Source organism: Gavialis gangeticus, unplaced genomic scaffold (assembly GCF_001723915.1).
Source record: "Gavialis gangeticus isolate Ggan-Ray unplaced genomic scaffold, GavGan_comp1, whole genome shotgun sequence".
NCBI lineage: Eukaryota > Metazoa > Chordata > Crocodylia > Gavialidae > Gavialis > Gavialis gangeticus.
In genome coordinates, this window is record NW_017728993.1 from 30,556,805 (window position 1) to 30,575,015 (window position 18,211).

An 18,211-nucleotide genomic window follows, 5' to 3' on the forward strand; every position below is an offset into this window, starting at 1 on the left:
GGTCAGAGCAGTCCCAGGCTGGCAGGCTGATCCCCTGGGCTCCCTGCCAGCTCTGGCTGCTCTGATCCGGCTCAACGTGCTGCAGTCCTGGGTGCACATGTAAATGCAGCACTGAGGAGCAATAAACTCTGGTGTGATCTGAGTCAGAATTTATTGCTGCACAGTAAGATGTACGTGTAGATGTGCCCTATGAAGATTACACATCCATACAACTGAGAGAATAATCTCTGTGAGTGAAACTGAGAACTTTATCCTGAATAAGGCTCTGTATCAGCAGAACTTTGTGTTCTGGCAGGCCACTTTGCAGCTACAGAATTTATGTAGGGAATATTTATATGTAAAATAGAAAATAATCACTCAGAGTGGGACATGGGAGGGAGGAATGTGGAATCTGCAAATATAATTACTTTTCCCTTCTAAATAATGTAGTGTCCCAAATAAATAAATATCTTCATATTAATAGAGTATTGTAAATGTAATGTCCATGCTTGCCAAGTGGGACTTAAGGGGTGGCAGGACTTGTTTTTTCACAGCAGGCAATGATTAGGGGAGTCTGCTTTGCAGTGTTGCTCTGCTCTTGCAATCTCACTGTGAAGATAATTAACCCCAAATGCTGCAGCTGCTTTGAAATTTACTTTCAGTGCACTGAGGAATGAGAAAGGAATAATTTATTTTCAGAATAAACAGTTCCTTCTCCATCTAGTTCTTATTTGCTTCTGTTTTATAGCACACCTCCAAATATTAGTATTGTCATAAGCACCTCTTTTGGAGGGTTGGAATAGAACCCTCTCCCAGCAAGCACATGATTTCAAAATTAAATATTAACACATTACATTTATCTGTCTTTTTCACTGGTGTTTTTGCCTGCTGGACCACCTGGAGGTGCCATACACCTTTCAGAATCTCATTGTTTGAAAAGATCTTAAAAAAAGGCTTTTCCTTCCCAAATCAGACAACCGGTTATCAGTTGGCCAGAGAAACAGGACATGCAGATTTCTTATTGGAAAAGCAGTTTGTACATTTCATTCAACTCACCTGAACACAAGCTTCTTTAGAAAGTCCTGGACAATATCCAAATGCTCTTTTTCACTTGACTATTTCTCTTGGTTCTTGCATTCCATGAATTTAATCTGAGGTAAGCAAATGGCACTTTTCTTGTAATGACTCTAAACCCAGAATAATAGTTATGAAATTGCCACTAAGAAGATAAAAAAAGTACAAGAGAAAAAAGTACTAATTTATGACTTGACATGCAGGCCATCTATAAGGAGTACATGATTTATTTATTTGTATCCTATCAAACCATAGATTCTTTGCTAGTTCTATTATTCATATCTCATTATTTCTAATAGATTAAGATGTGTTGGTTGATAATGATTTTAGTTTTCCATTTCAGATGTATCCAGTGATGAATAAAACAACACAGGGGCCACATCTACATGTGTGCTTAACTGTGGTGTAGACTAGTTGTGGAGTAAAGCATCAGCATCTAGATGTATGATATTATTAGGCCACAGTAGGATAGCACTAATGCCACCATAAGATAGTACTGCCAGTGACAGTACTATCTTATTTGAGGATAATTTACTATGATTAAATGCACTATGATTAAATGTAGATGCTGACCCTGGGGGTAAATTACGGGGGTGGGGGACTCCTGCCTGCCACCTAGTCACACTGTTCCACACTTTCAGCACCCTCATGCCCGAGTCAGCCCCTCTGCTGCCCAGTGCTGCTACCCCGGAGCCCAGGGCTGAACTCTGGTGCCCTGACCCTGGCGTAAGCTGCTCTGCTCTTGCTCAAATTGCTGCTGTCCTGGGTGCATATGTAGATGCTGTTTACTAAAGCTCAGTTTATTGCTTTAAATGAATTGCATGTGTATATGCACCCAGTTTGATCCTGTTGTTACACCTATCTTTAAATATAAAGCACTTTCCATTCAGTAAGGGTATGATCCTACAAAGCCTGTATGGACACTTAAATTTGCAAGATTGGGGTCTCTCAGGGTGTGTCTACAGGAGATGCTTTACTGCACAGTAGCATAGTTTACTGCACAGTAAGCACGTGCATCTACACATGCACATGCTTACTGCACAATAAACCCCACTAATCACGAGTACATTTTCTACCTGCAAATGCAAGTAGCAAATTTACTTTCAATTACTAATGGTGCAGTAGCACTTACATAGATGCCTGACTGGGAGAAAATCTGCTCCTGATCAGCTGGCCACTAGGGGGCAGAAGATTGTTTCCTGCCCCTGGGAGCTGCTTGCTGCTGGGGTGGGATCTACCACCACAGCCCAGGCGGGAACTATGTCCCCCTACCCCAGCAGCAGGGAGCTCCAAGCCCTCTACTCCAAGATCTTATTGGGGAGTGGGGGCTGGGAGATCCTTACCTACCAGCATCTGCTTCACCATCACAACTGGGGAGCAGGGAGCTAGGAGACCCCTATCTCCCAGCGCCAGCTCTGCGACAGCAGGGGTGGCACTGGCAGATCCTAGAGCTCCCCCTGGTGGCAGCAGGCGCTCATTACAGGGGCAGGAAATCTGCTGCATTAGCAGCAAATCTGCTCCGGCTTCCCTGCATGTATAGGTGACTGCCCCAGAGTGTTTACTTGTGAATAGTTTACTCATGAGTAAACTGATCCGGGATCAAATGCATGTGTAGATGCACCTTCTGAGTAATAATTTTTTTTTTTTAATCTATTGTGGAAGTGTCCTTCAAAAAGCTCTGTAAAATTTAAGCCAATCTCTCACAGGAGGCTACTGGCAAACTCATTGGTTAGCTGAATATTCACAACAGTAATTACTCTGCATGCAAGAACTACCCAAGTGAAACAAATGAATAGCAAAAAATTAATTAAACAAATTAATCCATAGGAAATTGGCTATTTCTCAGGTAGATGTAACTAGGGATTAGCTAATTTCCAAGGGATTCAGGGCAGTGAGAGTGGAGGCATTGTGTTCTATGAAAGCTGGGCCTTGTTCAGGATTAGTTTGCTCATGGCTCCATCATGCCAGAAACTAACTTATCTATCCTGCTGGCTCACTTGATCATCTTGCCCCTGTTGCTTGGTTCTTCCCCTCTCTGCCCCTCAGTAGCAGTATGTACCTGTCACAGAATCTGGCATATATCACAGACAGCTACAGACTGAAGAACAGAAAAACAGGCTGGAATAGTAAATGGGAGACTGGCTATCTCACTGCGTGTCTAAGCGTTATTTCCAAATGGTCATAGAGAGGCCTGGTGCGTGACGCAAAAAGAGAGAAGGGCTCTCTCTGCAGAGGGAATGGTGAAGGAAGATTTTTTACTGAAATGTGACTTATGCTGGGAGGGAGACAAAGATACTCATTAAAAGTTACATTCGTCTTTAGTGCGTTAGTAGGGACAAGATATTATCCCGAAGCTCCTGAAGTTTGACAAATGTTCTAAGAGCCACATGATGTATCTTGACAAAATATTCTGGTTTTTTTTACTTTCCTGGATCCTTCTTAGCAAATCTAGTACTAAAAGGTGAATACTCTCATCACTGCGTGAAAAGAAAGTAGAATATTATAATGAAGATCTGATCCATGGATTGGAGAACAGAAATTTGCCTTAGAAGTTCTTTTATTAAAAAGTCTATTGTAACCCAAACAGTTTGTCAGATAGTCTCTTTCAAAGGTAACTTTTCAGTCTCAATGAGCTTATGGAAGTCATTTTGCAGTTAGCAGAGGTGTTTCTTTGCTAAGGAAAGTTTAGTACAGACTGTACTTTTGTATGAGATTAATGACAATGGATTAATAGACATGCCTATGAAACACATGTATAAGTGTCTGTGTATTTCCACAGCTTGAAAAAAAATACAGCTAGCAAAGCAGATCCAGAAAAACATTCAGACAAAATAATATAAAGCTATAAAACTTATTTTATTTTTTAATTAACTAAAGAAAATATGGTGAAATAGTAAAGCAAAAGCTCTTCAGTTTATTAACATATTTTATATACAGGTGACCAACAGCAATTACCTCTTTCTGGGAGGAATAAATAAAATTACCACTTGAGCTTCCTTATTTTGGCAGAGACATACAATATCTTTAATAAGGCACATACTGTAACTAAAGGTTTTTTTTGTAAGGAAAGTAGATACAAGCCAAACAAATTTGACCATGGCTAAAAAGATTTTTTTGGTATAAATAAAACTTATAAACAGCTATATATTTACAATGCTCACACTGGTAATAATGTTTGGCCTGCTTCTCAAAGGTCCTGACTATTTCCTGAGAAAGCAATGAGAACTGAGGGGGCTGACATGGCCAGGACTTTAAAAAGATGAAATGACAGCACAGCTTCGAAAATGAATTGCATCACAATTTTAGATTTTCTGATGCAACAACTTAGGTCTGGATCCTGCAAAACTTACAATACCAGTCCCACTGATTTCAAGGACTTCTTATATTCTTAAATTTAAGTAAATAGGACTGAACGTTTGCTGGATCAGGAGCAGAACAGAAGAGTGCTGCTTGTAATAAAGGAAGCTATTAGCAGAGAGTTTGTTATATTTACAATATATTTTACATTGAAACTGCAGCATGTGCCCTTAATTTTACACTTGCATTGCTTAGACCATGTAATTTATTTTAATTTAACCAATAAGAGCAAGGTCATCAATATTTCTATGAAGTGCCAACTTGAGATGGCATCTCTTTCCTACAGTATGTGAAGTCGTGGTGCTAGATGTAGTATATCACAGTTTTCAACTGTTAAGTAAGCATCAAAGATTTGTCATGGGCTCCACAAAATAAATGTTACTTATAAAATGGCTGTTCCAAGCTATTTTATCAGCCCTGCCCTCATAACAATTCCCTAAAAGTTAAAAAAATAAAGAATTGATTAATACACAAATATATATTTGAACATGATGAGTAAATTATATTAAACCCCAAACCTTCTTTCAATCTCCTTTAAATAATTTTTTTCCCCCCAAAGTCCGGTTTCAAGCAGATCTTTATCTGTTAATGCTGTAACGGAACCCAGTCCCTGCAGATCGTCATATACAATATGTTGTGAAGAAGCTTATTACCACAAAAATGCAGGGGGCATGTTTCCACTAGCAAAGCAATTCATAAAATCTGCTATGCCAGTTAGTTTTCTCTCTCTCTCATGAACTACAGATATTTCTAATATTAGAAATAAAGCCTAAGCTACAAAAAGAGTCTCTGGTTCCTGTAGGGATTCAGTTCCTTTTCCTTAGTCTTCTGTTTGTTTTACAGCAATCCGGCTTGATTTGTATATGTATCCTGAACGTACACAGTACAGTAGAAATGCTGTGCATGATTACAAGGACTATACTGGAGAGACAGTAATTCACTTAAGGGTTATGAATGTTCACTAGGTCATTTCATACTTTCACAATGCTATATTTTCTGTAATAATAACAATAACAATGTCTAGGTTACTCCCGTCTTCCATTGTGCTGCTCATGCATATTTTCTTTCCATTTATCTTAAGCAGCCAAAACAGCAAGGAACATTTTTGAACAACCTATAATACTCTTCTTGGATCTGAAATAAAAAAGATCGAATTCAAACATGACATAGATTTATTCACAGGTTAATGCATGCTTAATTCATTTTACACTGTACCGTCTACTCAGTTTTACATTTGTTAAATATTGTAGGGCTGCTTTTGACTTTAGGAAAAAATTAAGAAGCTTACATTACCCCAGAATACAATGCTACAGGTTAGGCCACTCAGCCCCAACCCAGATCCTAACTGAAAAGGCTGAAGACCAGCTTTTTTAACCTTTTAAATGACCCCTTGGTGTATCTGTACTGTGGTGCGTTTTGACAATGAGGCCATGTACAGATGTTCAGTTTCTGCAGGGAGAATCACCATTCTCCCAGCAGAAAACAAAAGTGTGCAAATGTTCAAGCTTTTTCTCCTGGAGCAAAAATGACCATTCTGGGAGAAAAATCACCTGGGAGCTTGAGGAAAGGTTCCTGTGCCTCCCGAGACTGGGGTCATCCTGGGCTGGAAAAGGCATGGGGGTCAGCTGCTTCCCCATCCATGAGTGGGGAGGGGGAAGAGCAGCCCAAGCTGCTGCCCACCTTCTTCTCACACCAGAGCTCCTGGTGTGAGAAGCAGGTGAGGGTTTAGCCACGCAGCTCCCAGGCCAGGCCCCAGGAGCCAAATGCAACTCAGCTGAATGACAGGGTTGGTGAGCCAGGTTTGCAAGCCCGACTCTCAGTCAGGACAGCTTTCCCTTGCATCCGCCTGCCAGAGGGAGGGTTGGGGGAACAGTGAGCCAGCAATTTAAAAGTTGGAGAGACCAGGGGCCAGGCATGGGGAACTGCTCAGTTGAGTGGCTGAGGTGATGACTTAAAAGTGGAAGCGAGCGGGAACCTCGGCTGTGGGTTTTCCTCAAGCCAGGTGCCAGCCTTGCCATCTTCCCCTTGCCACCCAGCTGACCTGCAGTGGAGCAGGGCAAGGCAGGTTGGTGTGCTGCAGCAGCAAGGCTCCCCAGGGCACTGCCCTCATTTCACTCCTCACTCCTCTGGGTCAGCCCAGGGAGGCACGCAGCCCAGGGCCAACCCTGGGGTGAGGCAAGCTGCTCCCAGATTCTTGCCATGGTGGCTAAACACTCCCTGCCCCTTTCACACTCCTCCAGTTCAGCCAAGAGGAGTGCAAGGAATGAGTCTTTTCAGCAGCTGCCAATTGCCACTTGATACCTGTCCCCTTTCCAGGCAAGGGAGAGGACAGGCTATCATTAATGGGCTCCCCAAAGGGTGGAAGTGGTCCAGGGAGCAGCCTGCTAGTGCCCTGGGGCTGGAGAGTTTGCTTGTGAAGCTCTCCAGCCATGGGGCTGGAGAACCATCTGTACAGTCCAGTTCCCAGCCTATATTTCTACCGGAAGAATTATTTTGTGATAGTAATAAACATTTGTATTCAGAAATATGTTGTTTTGAAGATCTGAATCCTGGGAAAAATATATAAGGCAAGAACCTGGGTTTTTTTTCCTATTGAAGTCAATAGCAAAATACCCATTGACTTCAGCGCTGTCAGTTTTTTAAAACTTGGTGCTGTATGACCTGCAATCCTGGAAACACACACGAGTAACTTCCTGTACGGAAGCAAGCCCCTAATGACTTCAGTATGCAGAATGGGGCTCCTGATTATCTATATTAATATTTGCATGAAAAATTTCCCAAAGGAAAGATGATACTTACTTTTCTAGATAAAACACAGAGAAATATGAAGATGAACATCCCTTGGAATGCGTTGAATATTGTAAAAAGATAGGCAGTGACCACTGATCCCTGGACCACATGGAGGACCCCAAAGATCCAGGTAGCACCAAGAAGGAACAGGAGAGCAAGAGCGCCCCGGGCACAAGACCTAGGTCAAGGTAAAACATAACCATCAGGGTATCATGTATTCTTTTCTTTTCTTTTCTTAATCACTTATTTGAATGACTAATGCTTCATAGGCATTTCCTCAATTGTGAAGACCTGCGAACGTGCAGTTACATGGTTTGCCCTTTCGGGTATGCTGCAGGACTGTTACAGGAATATGCTGACACAGTAATGATAGAACAGTATGAGACTAACGCTGCATGACTTTAAAACACTGGCTTTCTTAATCTTCAGATATGTTTTCTCTGGTGTACTGCAGTGCCATATGATTTGATTTTAAATCTACTGTTAGAGTAATTCCCCAAGGTAAAGCATATGTCTGTTATGAAATATCTCCCCCACTCCAAACCTGGAGAAAAATGTACAGTATGCTCTTAGGTCAGCACATGTGCATGACATCAAAGAGATCTTACGGCTTCCTCTCATGTTTAATATAGAAGATGGTGCCAGCTGTAAAACTAGACTTCTCTCTTTAAAAGAAATGCTTTTACAACACAAATAGCTTTAAATATTTTCAGGGTCAGAATACCGATGCCTTAATATTATATAAATTGATTGACTGTAATTTTTGCTAACATATTGTACAGCTCTGCTCACAGACTCCAGCAAATTACAGTGTGTTGTCTTGGAAATGAAACCACTGATTACTTTCTTATTCATTCTTAGCCTAGTCATTGCAGGACTTCCTTTGAGCAATAGACATTTTTAGCATTGTTCAGAGGAAAATGAATAATTCTTAACTTCATTAAAACCAGCTCACTACATGAAGCTATGAAGGGTGAGGAATAAGAGAAAGTAATCAATCAAACAATTGCTAAATCCTAACTATAAATCTAGTGCAATGCATTGAAACTGCAGGAGTGTTTCTAAGCAACACAAACAGTAAGTTGTTTTCAATGTTCCCTGTAGTACACTTCAGCTTTTCCTGTACAAATGGTTTTCAAGGTCCCTATAAATCAGTTTTAAAGAGAGTGAGTTGATGGAAAAATCATAGCAGCATGCAAAGTAAAAATCCTGGGGAAAAAAAAAAGCACAGAAGTACTGAACCCCACTGTACAATTTCTTCATAAATAAAGTGAATCGCCAAGAACTCACCTTGTTTTCTTCTTCAGATATTTATTATATGCATCTTTTCTTAAGGACAAATCTCTCAGTCCTGATTCAGGCAAAACTCTTGAAATCAGTTTTTACCTGAGTAGGAGGGATAGGATTGGAAACTCAAAAATGAGTTGGAAAATTATTTCTTTAACCCAATTATTGGTTTTCCCCTTCTTATTGATAAAGGGCTGGATTCTGAAACTCATTCTATTTGGTGCCTGTATACTCCTCATACAGCCCGACCGCTTTCAGTGGGACTGTTTGAGAAGTAAGATCAAGCCTAAAAGAAATTTGAAGAGATAACTGAGAAATAACTCTCTAAGAAATGGAAAAAACCCTGAGAGGGCTCAAATTATTTTAGAGTGATCACTTTCGTCTCTGATTGCATTTAAAATGACTAAAGGGCAAAAGAGAAAAGAGAAACTTACCTTATATTTTCATAACAGCTAACTTCAGGTTTTAACATCGCAGTGTGTCGAAATACTTTGTAAATAATCACACCAAAAGCCAGCAGATTAACCTGGGGGAAAATATGATGTTACTTTTTCATTCAACCTGATCTGTTTTTGGATTTCAATACCAGTTGCATGTTTAAATAAAAGAAGTTGGATAATTGTCCAACTTCCAAAAGAATTGTGTATGTATAATCTATAGAACGCATTGTTGAGGGGAAAAAATCCTCTCTGATCTACTTATATTAAAAAAACATGAGCTCTGTAATAAACACTGATCAAATAGGACTGTAACTCTACCACATCTCAACAGTATCACTAACGGCAGTCTGCAAATGTTTATTGATTTTATTGGTAAATCTCTTAGATTTCTTTCTCAGATTTTTTTTTTTCTAAGTACAGATGTTGCGGGGGAAAAAGAGATTCCCCCCTCCTCTTCTCTCCCACACCTTAAAAGAGACCCAAAGACCCTATGGCCTTCCATTACACTATATCTACTCTATCTTGATGGGTCTTTTGTTGCCCAGTACTACCAAAACATCCCCAGAGTAATAGCATCCTATATGCTTAAGTCTCTTTTTTGGAGTAGTATAAAAAAAACTTTACATTTTACACAAAGAAATTAAAAAATAACTTTCATTGAAAGGTTCCTTGCTGGGCACTGTGTGTTACATTTTGTGTGTGTTTCACTGAAAAGTATTTCTTAATGAGGCTTGTTTTTTTTTAAAAACCTGTTTTATGACGGTGGTACCTTATTTGAGTTTGATGCAGAAAAGGGAACTGAGAGAGAGGTTTTACAAAACATGCTCAGTTAGAGTTTTAAACCTTTGCTTATTTGCATAGGCTTCATTGAGCTTCTGTGTTTAAATGTCTACTACATTCCTTTTACAATATGTATGTCTTTGCTTTCTTCATTTTTTTTCACTTATTTTGGTTTGCGGCATTTAACATCAGAATCTATTAAAAATGTTAATAAATGAACTAAATTCCAGCTGGATGTTTTCCAGATTCTATTTGTAGATGCTTGGTTGTAATCCCTTGGTTGGTTCCTGTGGGCTTACAGCTGTAGACTGAATAGAATTAATATGTCCCCCACTCATTCCTCCAGAAAGATTGTGTATCCCCCCACCCTTTTCTTCCTTTTTATTTTCTACACTACAGAAGTGCAGCATCAGTTTTAAGGTATCAATTTCATTTGTGAACATTTGCTGTATATGTTCTCAGAACTTTTTTTTTAATGATGGGAGGGGGGAGTGGGGGTGGTTACCAGGATCTGATATTAAATGCAGGTTCTGCTTTAATTAGCTGCATGTGCCTACTTTAGTACAGCATAATGTATTTACAATTTGATAAGATGGGAGATAGAGCTGATTAGTAGTTTAGGGAATTAATCCTTCATTGAATACCTTACACTTGCACTGATCATGGGAGATTTTCTGAAGCTACTTACATTTAAAATAGTAATCTATAATATCTCCTAAACCAGCAGTTTTTCAAAGTTAATTATCAGTAAGTCAGTAGTTGTGTATAATTATATGTAAGCATAATTTTATCATATATTTGCTGGTGAAAAATAGATCAAGTAACTTGATGTACACCCTGTAATCTGCGTAGCCTACCTACTATATTTATTAAAACAATTCCAAAAAGGTAGGGCAATATGTGATCAAAATACAGTATGTATAGAGGATGCATTCAGAAATTGGCAGTAAAATCAGAAATCTTAAAATTATGGTACAGAGCACATGGCCTAGATTCTTTTATAAGGTGCAAATCTACCATGTCTTCTACTTGATTTCAGACTAACATGGCTAACTACATCTCTCTCATAGACCATCATAGTCAATGAAACAGATTGACTTTAATGTATCAAGACCCATAGGCCAATGCCTCTTATTTCTTGCCCCTTGAGAATCACGGCTGGAAAAGCTACAGAACTGTGGGGGTTCAGTTGCATAGGTATGGAACAGACTACAGGAACCTCTAAAGTTGTGCTTGCCTGTAGCACTATGGTAAAGGGCTCTACTTCTTGATTCTATTAGGACTCCTTTACACAAAGACTACTTACTCTGTTTATTGTACAGGGTAATATGATTTGGCCCTATGCATTAAGGTAATAACCATTAATTATAATAATTTTATTCTTCAATTTATTCTTGTGGGAATAAATTGTATATATCAAGGGGAGGGAAGAAGGCAACGCTGGCCTCACTGGAGTCTGCCATCAGAACTTAATTATTATACAGTATGACTGAGACAGTCTCATAGGAGATAGTAATACAGTGTAATGAGGGTGAGCTTTACTTCTGAAATACACAGTAATTTGCACGATTTATTAAATTCTTAAAGAGATTTTTGTCCTGTTTTCTAATATTTTCAGCCACTCCATTCATAAAAAATAATTGCATCAAACTGCATAGGCTTCCTTTATATTGTGTGTAAGAAAGGGAACATGCTCAAAAAAGTGTCTTATAAAAAATGTCAAATTTTTCTTTTGACAAATCTTTCAGCTGTTTTTAAAACAGTTCTCAGTTTGCACCTCTGCCTGTTGGAGGAATCCAGGGTAGGTGACAACAAAATACTTGGCATCTCATCAAAAGAGCTATGTTCCCCAGTCAAATGAGGAATTTACACTACTTGCATACACACATTCAAATGAACCGAGAGAATTCTCCCAGGTTTGTTTTCCTGGTATAAAACACTTATGCAGAGATGCCTGAAGAGACATGTGAATGCTGTTCTGAGCCCCAGAAAAGCAGAGAGCTTGCAGGCTGCTGATGATGCACAGCCAGGAGACCCCATGTACATGTCTTAATGCACTCTTCAGGCTCCTTCAGTCTGCCTGGCGACAGATGGCAGCAGTACACAGGAAAGCCCTGATTGGCTGACCAAGATGGTTTAGGGTCAGCTTGTGTCTCTCTGCAGCACAATGTAGGGATTGTGAAGGAGTTGTGTTCTGCTCCCTGCTCAGCTAGAGCAGTAGAGTCCAGTGAGCAACACACTGTCTCGTGGAGATGCTAGAGAACTATGCTGTGGCTTATCTCAGAAGAGAAATTGTACAGGCATTCACTCTCCCAAGAGAAACTCTCCTGGGAGTGATTTAACCCTGGTTGTTGCCAGGTCATTTTCCTCCTGGAGTGACCATCTTTGCTTTGGGAGAAAAATCCTGAACATCTGTACGTTCATGACTTCTCCTGAGAGAGCAGCGACTCTCCCAGGAGAAACTGAATGTTTGTATGTGGTTGGTGTGCTATGCTAAAGTTCTCCAGTGTTTGGTATCAATGTTACTGATGTGTTGAATGGTTTACAAAACTGTTGCATGTCCTAACAGGGCTCTTCTGCTGTTTTGGTTTGCTGTTCTGCACCATGTGCTGTAATGGAGAAAAGAGAAACCGTAATATTCCCTAGAGAGAAATCAGGTCTAGAAACTGCAGTCTCCTGGCAAAAAATGGGGAAGAGGGTATTGTAATGTACACTCATAAAAGCCAAGTGCTGCTTGGTTTGTGGCAACTTAATTCTTGTTATTTCATGAAGGAAACCTTGGATTTAACTCCCTTTAAATTCAAGTACACATATGAAAGCTTCACAATCCCCAAATATGCATGGTGCTGAATACAGCTGACTCATCTGACTCAGGGATTTCAGAAGGAACTCCCAGAGCTCAGCATCCCGGAGCACTGGGTGCTTTGGAAAACCAGTTTTTGCTGCTTCTTCATTGTTTTTTATATCTGTCTCTTGTAATTTAATTCCTTGCACATTTGGCCAAAGAGTAAGGATAATATAGGAACAGACTTTGCCTTTCTGTCTACATAATCTACAAAGCATTTCTAATTCCAAAAAGTATTTGTAAAAGCATAATCAGCTTCCCCTTTCTTACAGTCAAGTAACATATACAAGCAGTGGTATATTTGTGATTCTTCTGCTTTGTATGTAAGCAAGAAGAAAATAAAGGTATGTTGAATTAGAAAACCATTAAACAAGGAAAACTACAAAGATAGCATCAATAACGTATTCTTTACAGATGAAGACTGACTACCTTTATGAACCAATGTCATTTGAAATTCCTCCAAGAAGTTGCAAATCCAGAAGACATCCTGGACTTCTGGATTCTGAGTTAGTTCCATGGCTTAGTTAACAGATTAATATCTGTTGAGTGGGCATCTCCATATCAGGTATGCATCAAAAGCTCAAGGTGCATAAAATATTCCATCTTTTGTTGGTAGCTTGTGGGTATTAATCAGTTGGCTTACTATGTGCATTTTGCTTAAGGTTGTAGGAGTGCTATATATTGATTTGTCCACCAAACTCCTTTTTGTGGGGTCTTCAATATTTGGTACGTGAAAATTTAGAAATCTAAGATGAAATCCTGCCTCCACTGAAATAAATGGTAAAACTCCACTGACTCCAGTGACACCAAGTTTTCTGTGATTTCTAGAGTAATAGTGAAGTCACTTTAGATTCACAGGTAAGAATAGACAATGCTCTACGTCACACTCTATCTTTTAGTTATTGTCTTTATATTACGTATGTCATAGTTAACATGACATCAGTCATTTCCTTCTGGGGGAAAACACCTCATAGTGAGGGACACTGTACATGGCAAACTCCAAGAAATTCATCACATAGTTATTTCAGAGTGACTTGGAAAAATCTGAGAAGCAGCCATAGCTATTTGTTAGTCTTCCTCTATTCAGTTAGGATGGTTCCCTTAGAAACATGCATGCAACTGTCTCCCTCCCTATCTCTTGGCTTTCCTACCCTCTCTTTCCACAGAGAAGAGAAAGTTGACAACTTGGGTTGTGCAGGTTTCTGTAAAAAACAGTTAGGCTATGAGGGTTTGTGGGTTTGGATAGAGCAAGGGTATTGCTGTTTTGTCTCATGTCAGTTATTCTGGAGTCACTGCAGTGTAATTTCCTTTAATTCTCCCTATACTCTGTAGCAAGAAATAATGTGACCTTATACATATTAATGTTCAATGTTTTCTAGATTCTTTTAAATTTTGGTACTATCACAAAGCTAAGATCTAGAAAAGTACTGAAAAAACAGCACTGCTATTGTCTAAGCAAATTACAAAGTTCCATGTTGATTACTAACTGTATTTTGCAAACTGAGTAATAATATAAAGATGATCACGTAGGTCTTAAAATGCTAAATGCTCCAAGCTGTTGGAGTTCTGCTAATAGCATATTGCTTAGCAACTGCTAAATGTAAAAATGGTCCTTAATTCCACTGTTAAAATAGGAGTATTTTACAAAATGGTAGTGTAACTTAGTGTTTTATCTTTATGTAAATATATTGTTAGCATTTTGCATTTTATGAAACACTGTATTTAGTGAAGAACAATAATTATTTTGAGTTGAACTTTTAATGCTACAAAATACAAAAAAAATAATGCATGCAAAGTAACTGCTTGATTCTGCTATTTCTACTTAAGCTGAATAGCAGTTCACTCCATTAAATCAGTCTGTCCACTTGTGCAGTAAGGGTATGATTCAGTATGAGTAAGGTGATAAAACTAAAAGGTTAGTGGCCAAAGAGATTTTGCTCCATCAGTTTGTGCGCCAGTTGTCAAATTTTGGAACTAAAAGATCACATCGTTCTGGAATATGATTGCACAGAGAGGTATATTAGGTCTCCAATGATGCTTTCCTATACAGAACTGCATCAGAATAACCGGTAAAATGAAATTGCCCAGAACTAGAACTGTTCAGAATTTTTTAGATTAAACCTTTTTTCTTTCCCCCCCAGTGTTATTTCATCAAAAGTTAGACTTGCAGCAATCTGCCAGTTTCAAAGCAACACTCCTCTGGAGACCTTTCAAGTCCTGGATAAAATTACTGGTCAAATCCAGAGAGAGAAAGACAGCCACAGCAGAATAGCCGATATTCCCAGTGGACAAGAGCATGCATTTGAGATATGGCAGACTCAGGTTCAGTCCTGCTCTGCCTGACTCACAGAACCTAGGGCTTATTTAGCCACCAGGCTATAGGCTATTACAGGCTGCCCCTCTTTCAGTTATTCCAGGTGGAGGTATTCTACTTTGTATAAATAATTAAGTACTCATTTGAGCAGAAACTTAACTCTGGTCCTCCACATCTCCCAAAATTGTTTGTACCCAGTTCTATATATGAGTATCCAACTTTACCCCTTATAAATGCTGCAGTATTGAAAATGAGACTTTGAGGCTATTTTGAGTGTAAATGTATTTACAGAAGAGAAAAGGAATGTGTAATTTCATATATGATATACCAGTATAAAACACTGAAGATACTGTCTAGCTTTCAAAAGGTATTAAAGCCCTTAAAGTACCAGACTGTAAAGCTCTCTAGTGTACAAAGAGCTAGTATAAGAAAGTAGAAAGTAATTCTAAAAATTCAAACGTACTAGTTCTGATTCAGTCTGAGCACTTCACATTCAAACTTCAAAAATGAAGCCCCCAAATCATTCCCTTTTCCTTTTTCAGTCTCTGTCTCAATAATTGATGAAACCATCTATATGCTGATGTCAGATCTCACAAAAAAGAATGAGAAAAATTTCTCCTGCTGCTCTTGTAGACATATACTTGAATTTTTTACATATATCATATTGAATTTGGCTCCTTCAAAAAATGTCTGATGTTCAGAACAGCTGTATCTGTAGCATTCCTTTCAATGACTGTTATTATCAGTGCTGGAATTAATGAGTCCTGTGATGGTCTGAATTCTGCTATGGAGAGAGGAAGATTTTTGTCTGTCTGTCTGACTAATGGATGGCTAAAATGACAACATTAAGTGGGGCATTGTTATTTCAGTCAGGGTAGAATAGAGTTAACCTGTTAACAATACAACGGTTTAAACTTCAAAATGAAAATGTATGCCACGTTAATTGCATAAAATTGCATGCAAGCTGGCAGTCAAACAGTCTGGGTTTTGTCTCCTGTCTGATTTCTCTCATTACCATTTCCCAAATGAATACACCTCCTTATATACTTTAGTTATACAATAGTAGTCTCATACAGCAGTGGAAAAGATAACAAATTTTTTTAAATAAAAGATTAAAATAAAGGAAAGGTCCTTAATAGTACATGCTAGATTTTATGAATCTGTTTATGTAGCTTCACTTATTTAAAGGTGCAAATTTGAGCTAGTACTTTCAGAACTACTGTCTCAATAGCTATACATTTTCACATAAAGTCGTGTTGCTATATTTAATTTTTTTCTACCTCAGGATGTAGAGTTAACAGTTGATAAGTATTTTTCTGAATATTGTAGAGAATGCTCCTTGGTAAACCTAAATAAATAACTAAATAAATTGATTTCTGCATTTTTCAGGGGACTAAATAGCATATAATTTCTGAGTGCCTTTGGGTTTAATGTAGTTCCTCAATGCAAAGCTAAATACTGGGTTACTTAATTCCAAATACCTTTCTTTAACCTTGATCCTGCAGCCAAAGGTAACTCCTGTGCTGATACAAAGCTGTATTCATAGCCATGTGATGTCATCTTGCCATAAAGTTTGGCCCACTTAGATTGGGTTTTAAGACTAAGGTCTATATTGGTCAATGTACTAGTCAAGGAATTGTCAGTCTTAATACATATACATACGAGGAATACAGAGAAAACAATACTAGACAAAATCGGTCCCTTTTTTCCAGATGCAAAGTATCCATTTTGGGCTAAGTCACAGGCTCCTCATAAGTCTTCTTTACACAGTTTCAGTGCATAGGGGATTTAAAGCTGCCTGAGGCAATACCTGAAGCATAGGCATCTGGCATAGGGGAATTCTCAATTGAGATTGACTGAGCTTTGCAGGCATCTGCCCTGCTTTATTTCCCCCTAGCATTTTGGGCATTGTGGGATAAACTGGGAAAAGTTTTGTCAGATGTGAAGAAGATCAATATGTTTTAAGTTATGTGATCCCAGACAGCAGAGAGGTCCCTACTAGCTGAAACTTTGAGTCCTCTGGCAAACTACAATTGCTGGTATATGTATACAGATGGCAGAAGGTCACCTATGTTCCCCAGGTTTACCAAGTGTCCTGGAAAGGATGTCTCTTTCCTTTTTCAACTCTTTTTACTTATTTGAAAGTATTGTATTCATTATTTATACAAACATCTTTCCCCCATGAATTACTTGCAAACTATTTGTTGGGACTGTCATTTTGTGGAGTCACTATTTCTGCCATGGGGCAATCACCTAAGTTACATGATATTGTTTCTGACCTGTAGTTGAATGACTCTCAAGTCCACAAACCATTTTTTAGGACAGACAATAGAGTTTTCCAAAGAGAAGAGTGAAAAGAAATGCTTATTGGAATGAAAGATGTGTGCCCTTGAGTTTTTCCATGGCATTCACCCACTAACGTTTCTGAGATAGCAACATTCACAGCATTTTCCCTGGCACTCATCCATTGACATTCCTAATTCATGCGTAGAAAAATTACAGATGATATTATCCCTTTCTGGAGATGGTCTAAAGCAAACCTATAGACTCCTTTTAATGGACACTTCAAAAGTAAGACTAACTAAAATAGCACTAATAGCATTAAAAAGAACAAAAACTTAGGAAGATGAATCATCTATACGTTGACTTTCTCAGGAATAAAACACTGAAGCAGAACATTACATTACCCACACCAAAATACTGGATATGTTTTCCATAGCTAGTAAGGAAGTATGGTGCTAAGGGAAACTCTGGTGGATTATGTTCGCTGTAAATTGTGCGTCAGGAAGTTCACAAGTGCAGCCGGCACCTAGTCTATCTTCCTCATCTTCTTTGCTTATTTGTTTCTCCATAATGGAGAAAGTATTTGGTGAGTGGAATGTCCCTCCAGTGCCCCTGAGTGAGTACTCGCAAGGAGACATGGCTTATAGAGAGTTAGGCTTTAAATAAAAGAAGCTATCAGGAAGACTAAGAGCCATTAAGCCACTGCAGGTAGCCTGAAATCCTTCTGGCTTCTAGGGCGGACAGAGGAGAAAAGAATCATTAGACAAATTAGTGGATTATTTTTCCACTGTGTTCTGGGGCATTCTGCAAGGATCATTCAGGCTTCAGAGTATGATGAGTTTGTTCTCAATGTAATAACCTGACAGGAGGGGATTCCTTTGTGATGGAAATTAGTGGTTACCACCTCTTTCTCCAAAATGTTTGCAAGGGCTTTGGAGCAAGTACCTTAAAGATGGCTTTGGGAGGACAAGGGTACAGGGGAAGGCCTTGCTCTTATTTACAGGTCCTGGGACCTCCAGGAGACACAATCTCATTTTTTTGTTTCTTTAATAGTTTGAATTG

General features: G+C 38.9%; 1 protein-coding gene across 1 annotated transcript in view; it reads right to left on the reverse strand.

Annotated features, from left to right (window-relative positions):
* Positions 1 to 3,890: 3,890 nt before the first annotated feature.
* Positions 3,891 to 18,211, reverse strand: part of ADGRL4 (adhesion G protein-coupled receptor L4) — a 262,937-nt gene continuing 248,616 nt past the window's right edge. The window contains 3 exon segments of the mRNA XM_019501503.1: positions 3,891 to 5,544; positions 7,210 to 7,378; positions 8,922 to 9,013. Of these exon segments, the coding sequence (XP_019357048.1) occupies positions 5,482 to 5,544; positions 7,210 to 7,378; positions 8,922 to 9,013 (324 nt within the window). The 3' untranslated portion in view covers positions 3,891 to 5,481.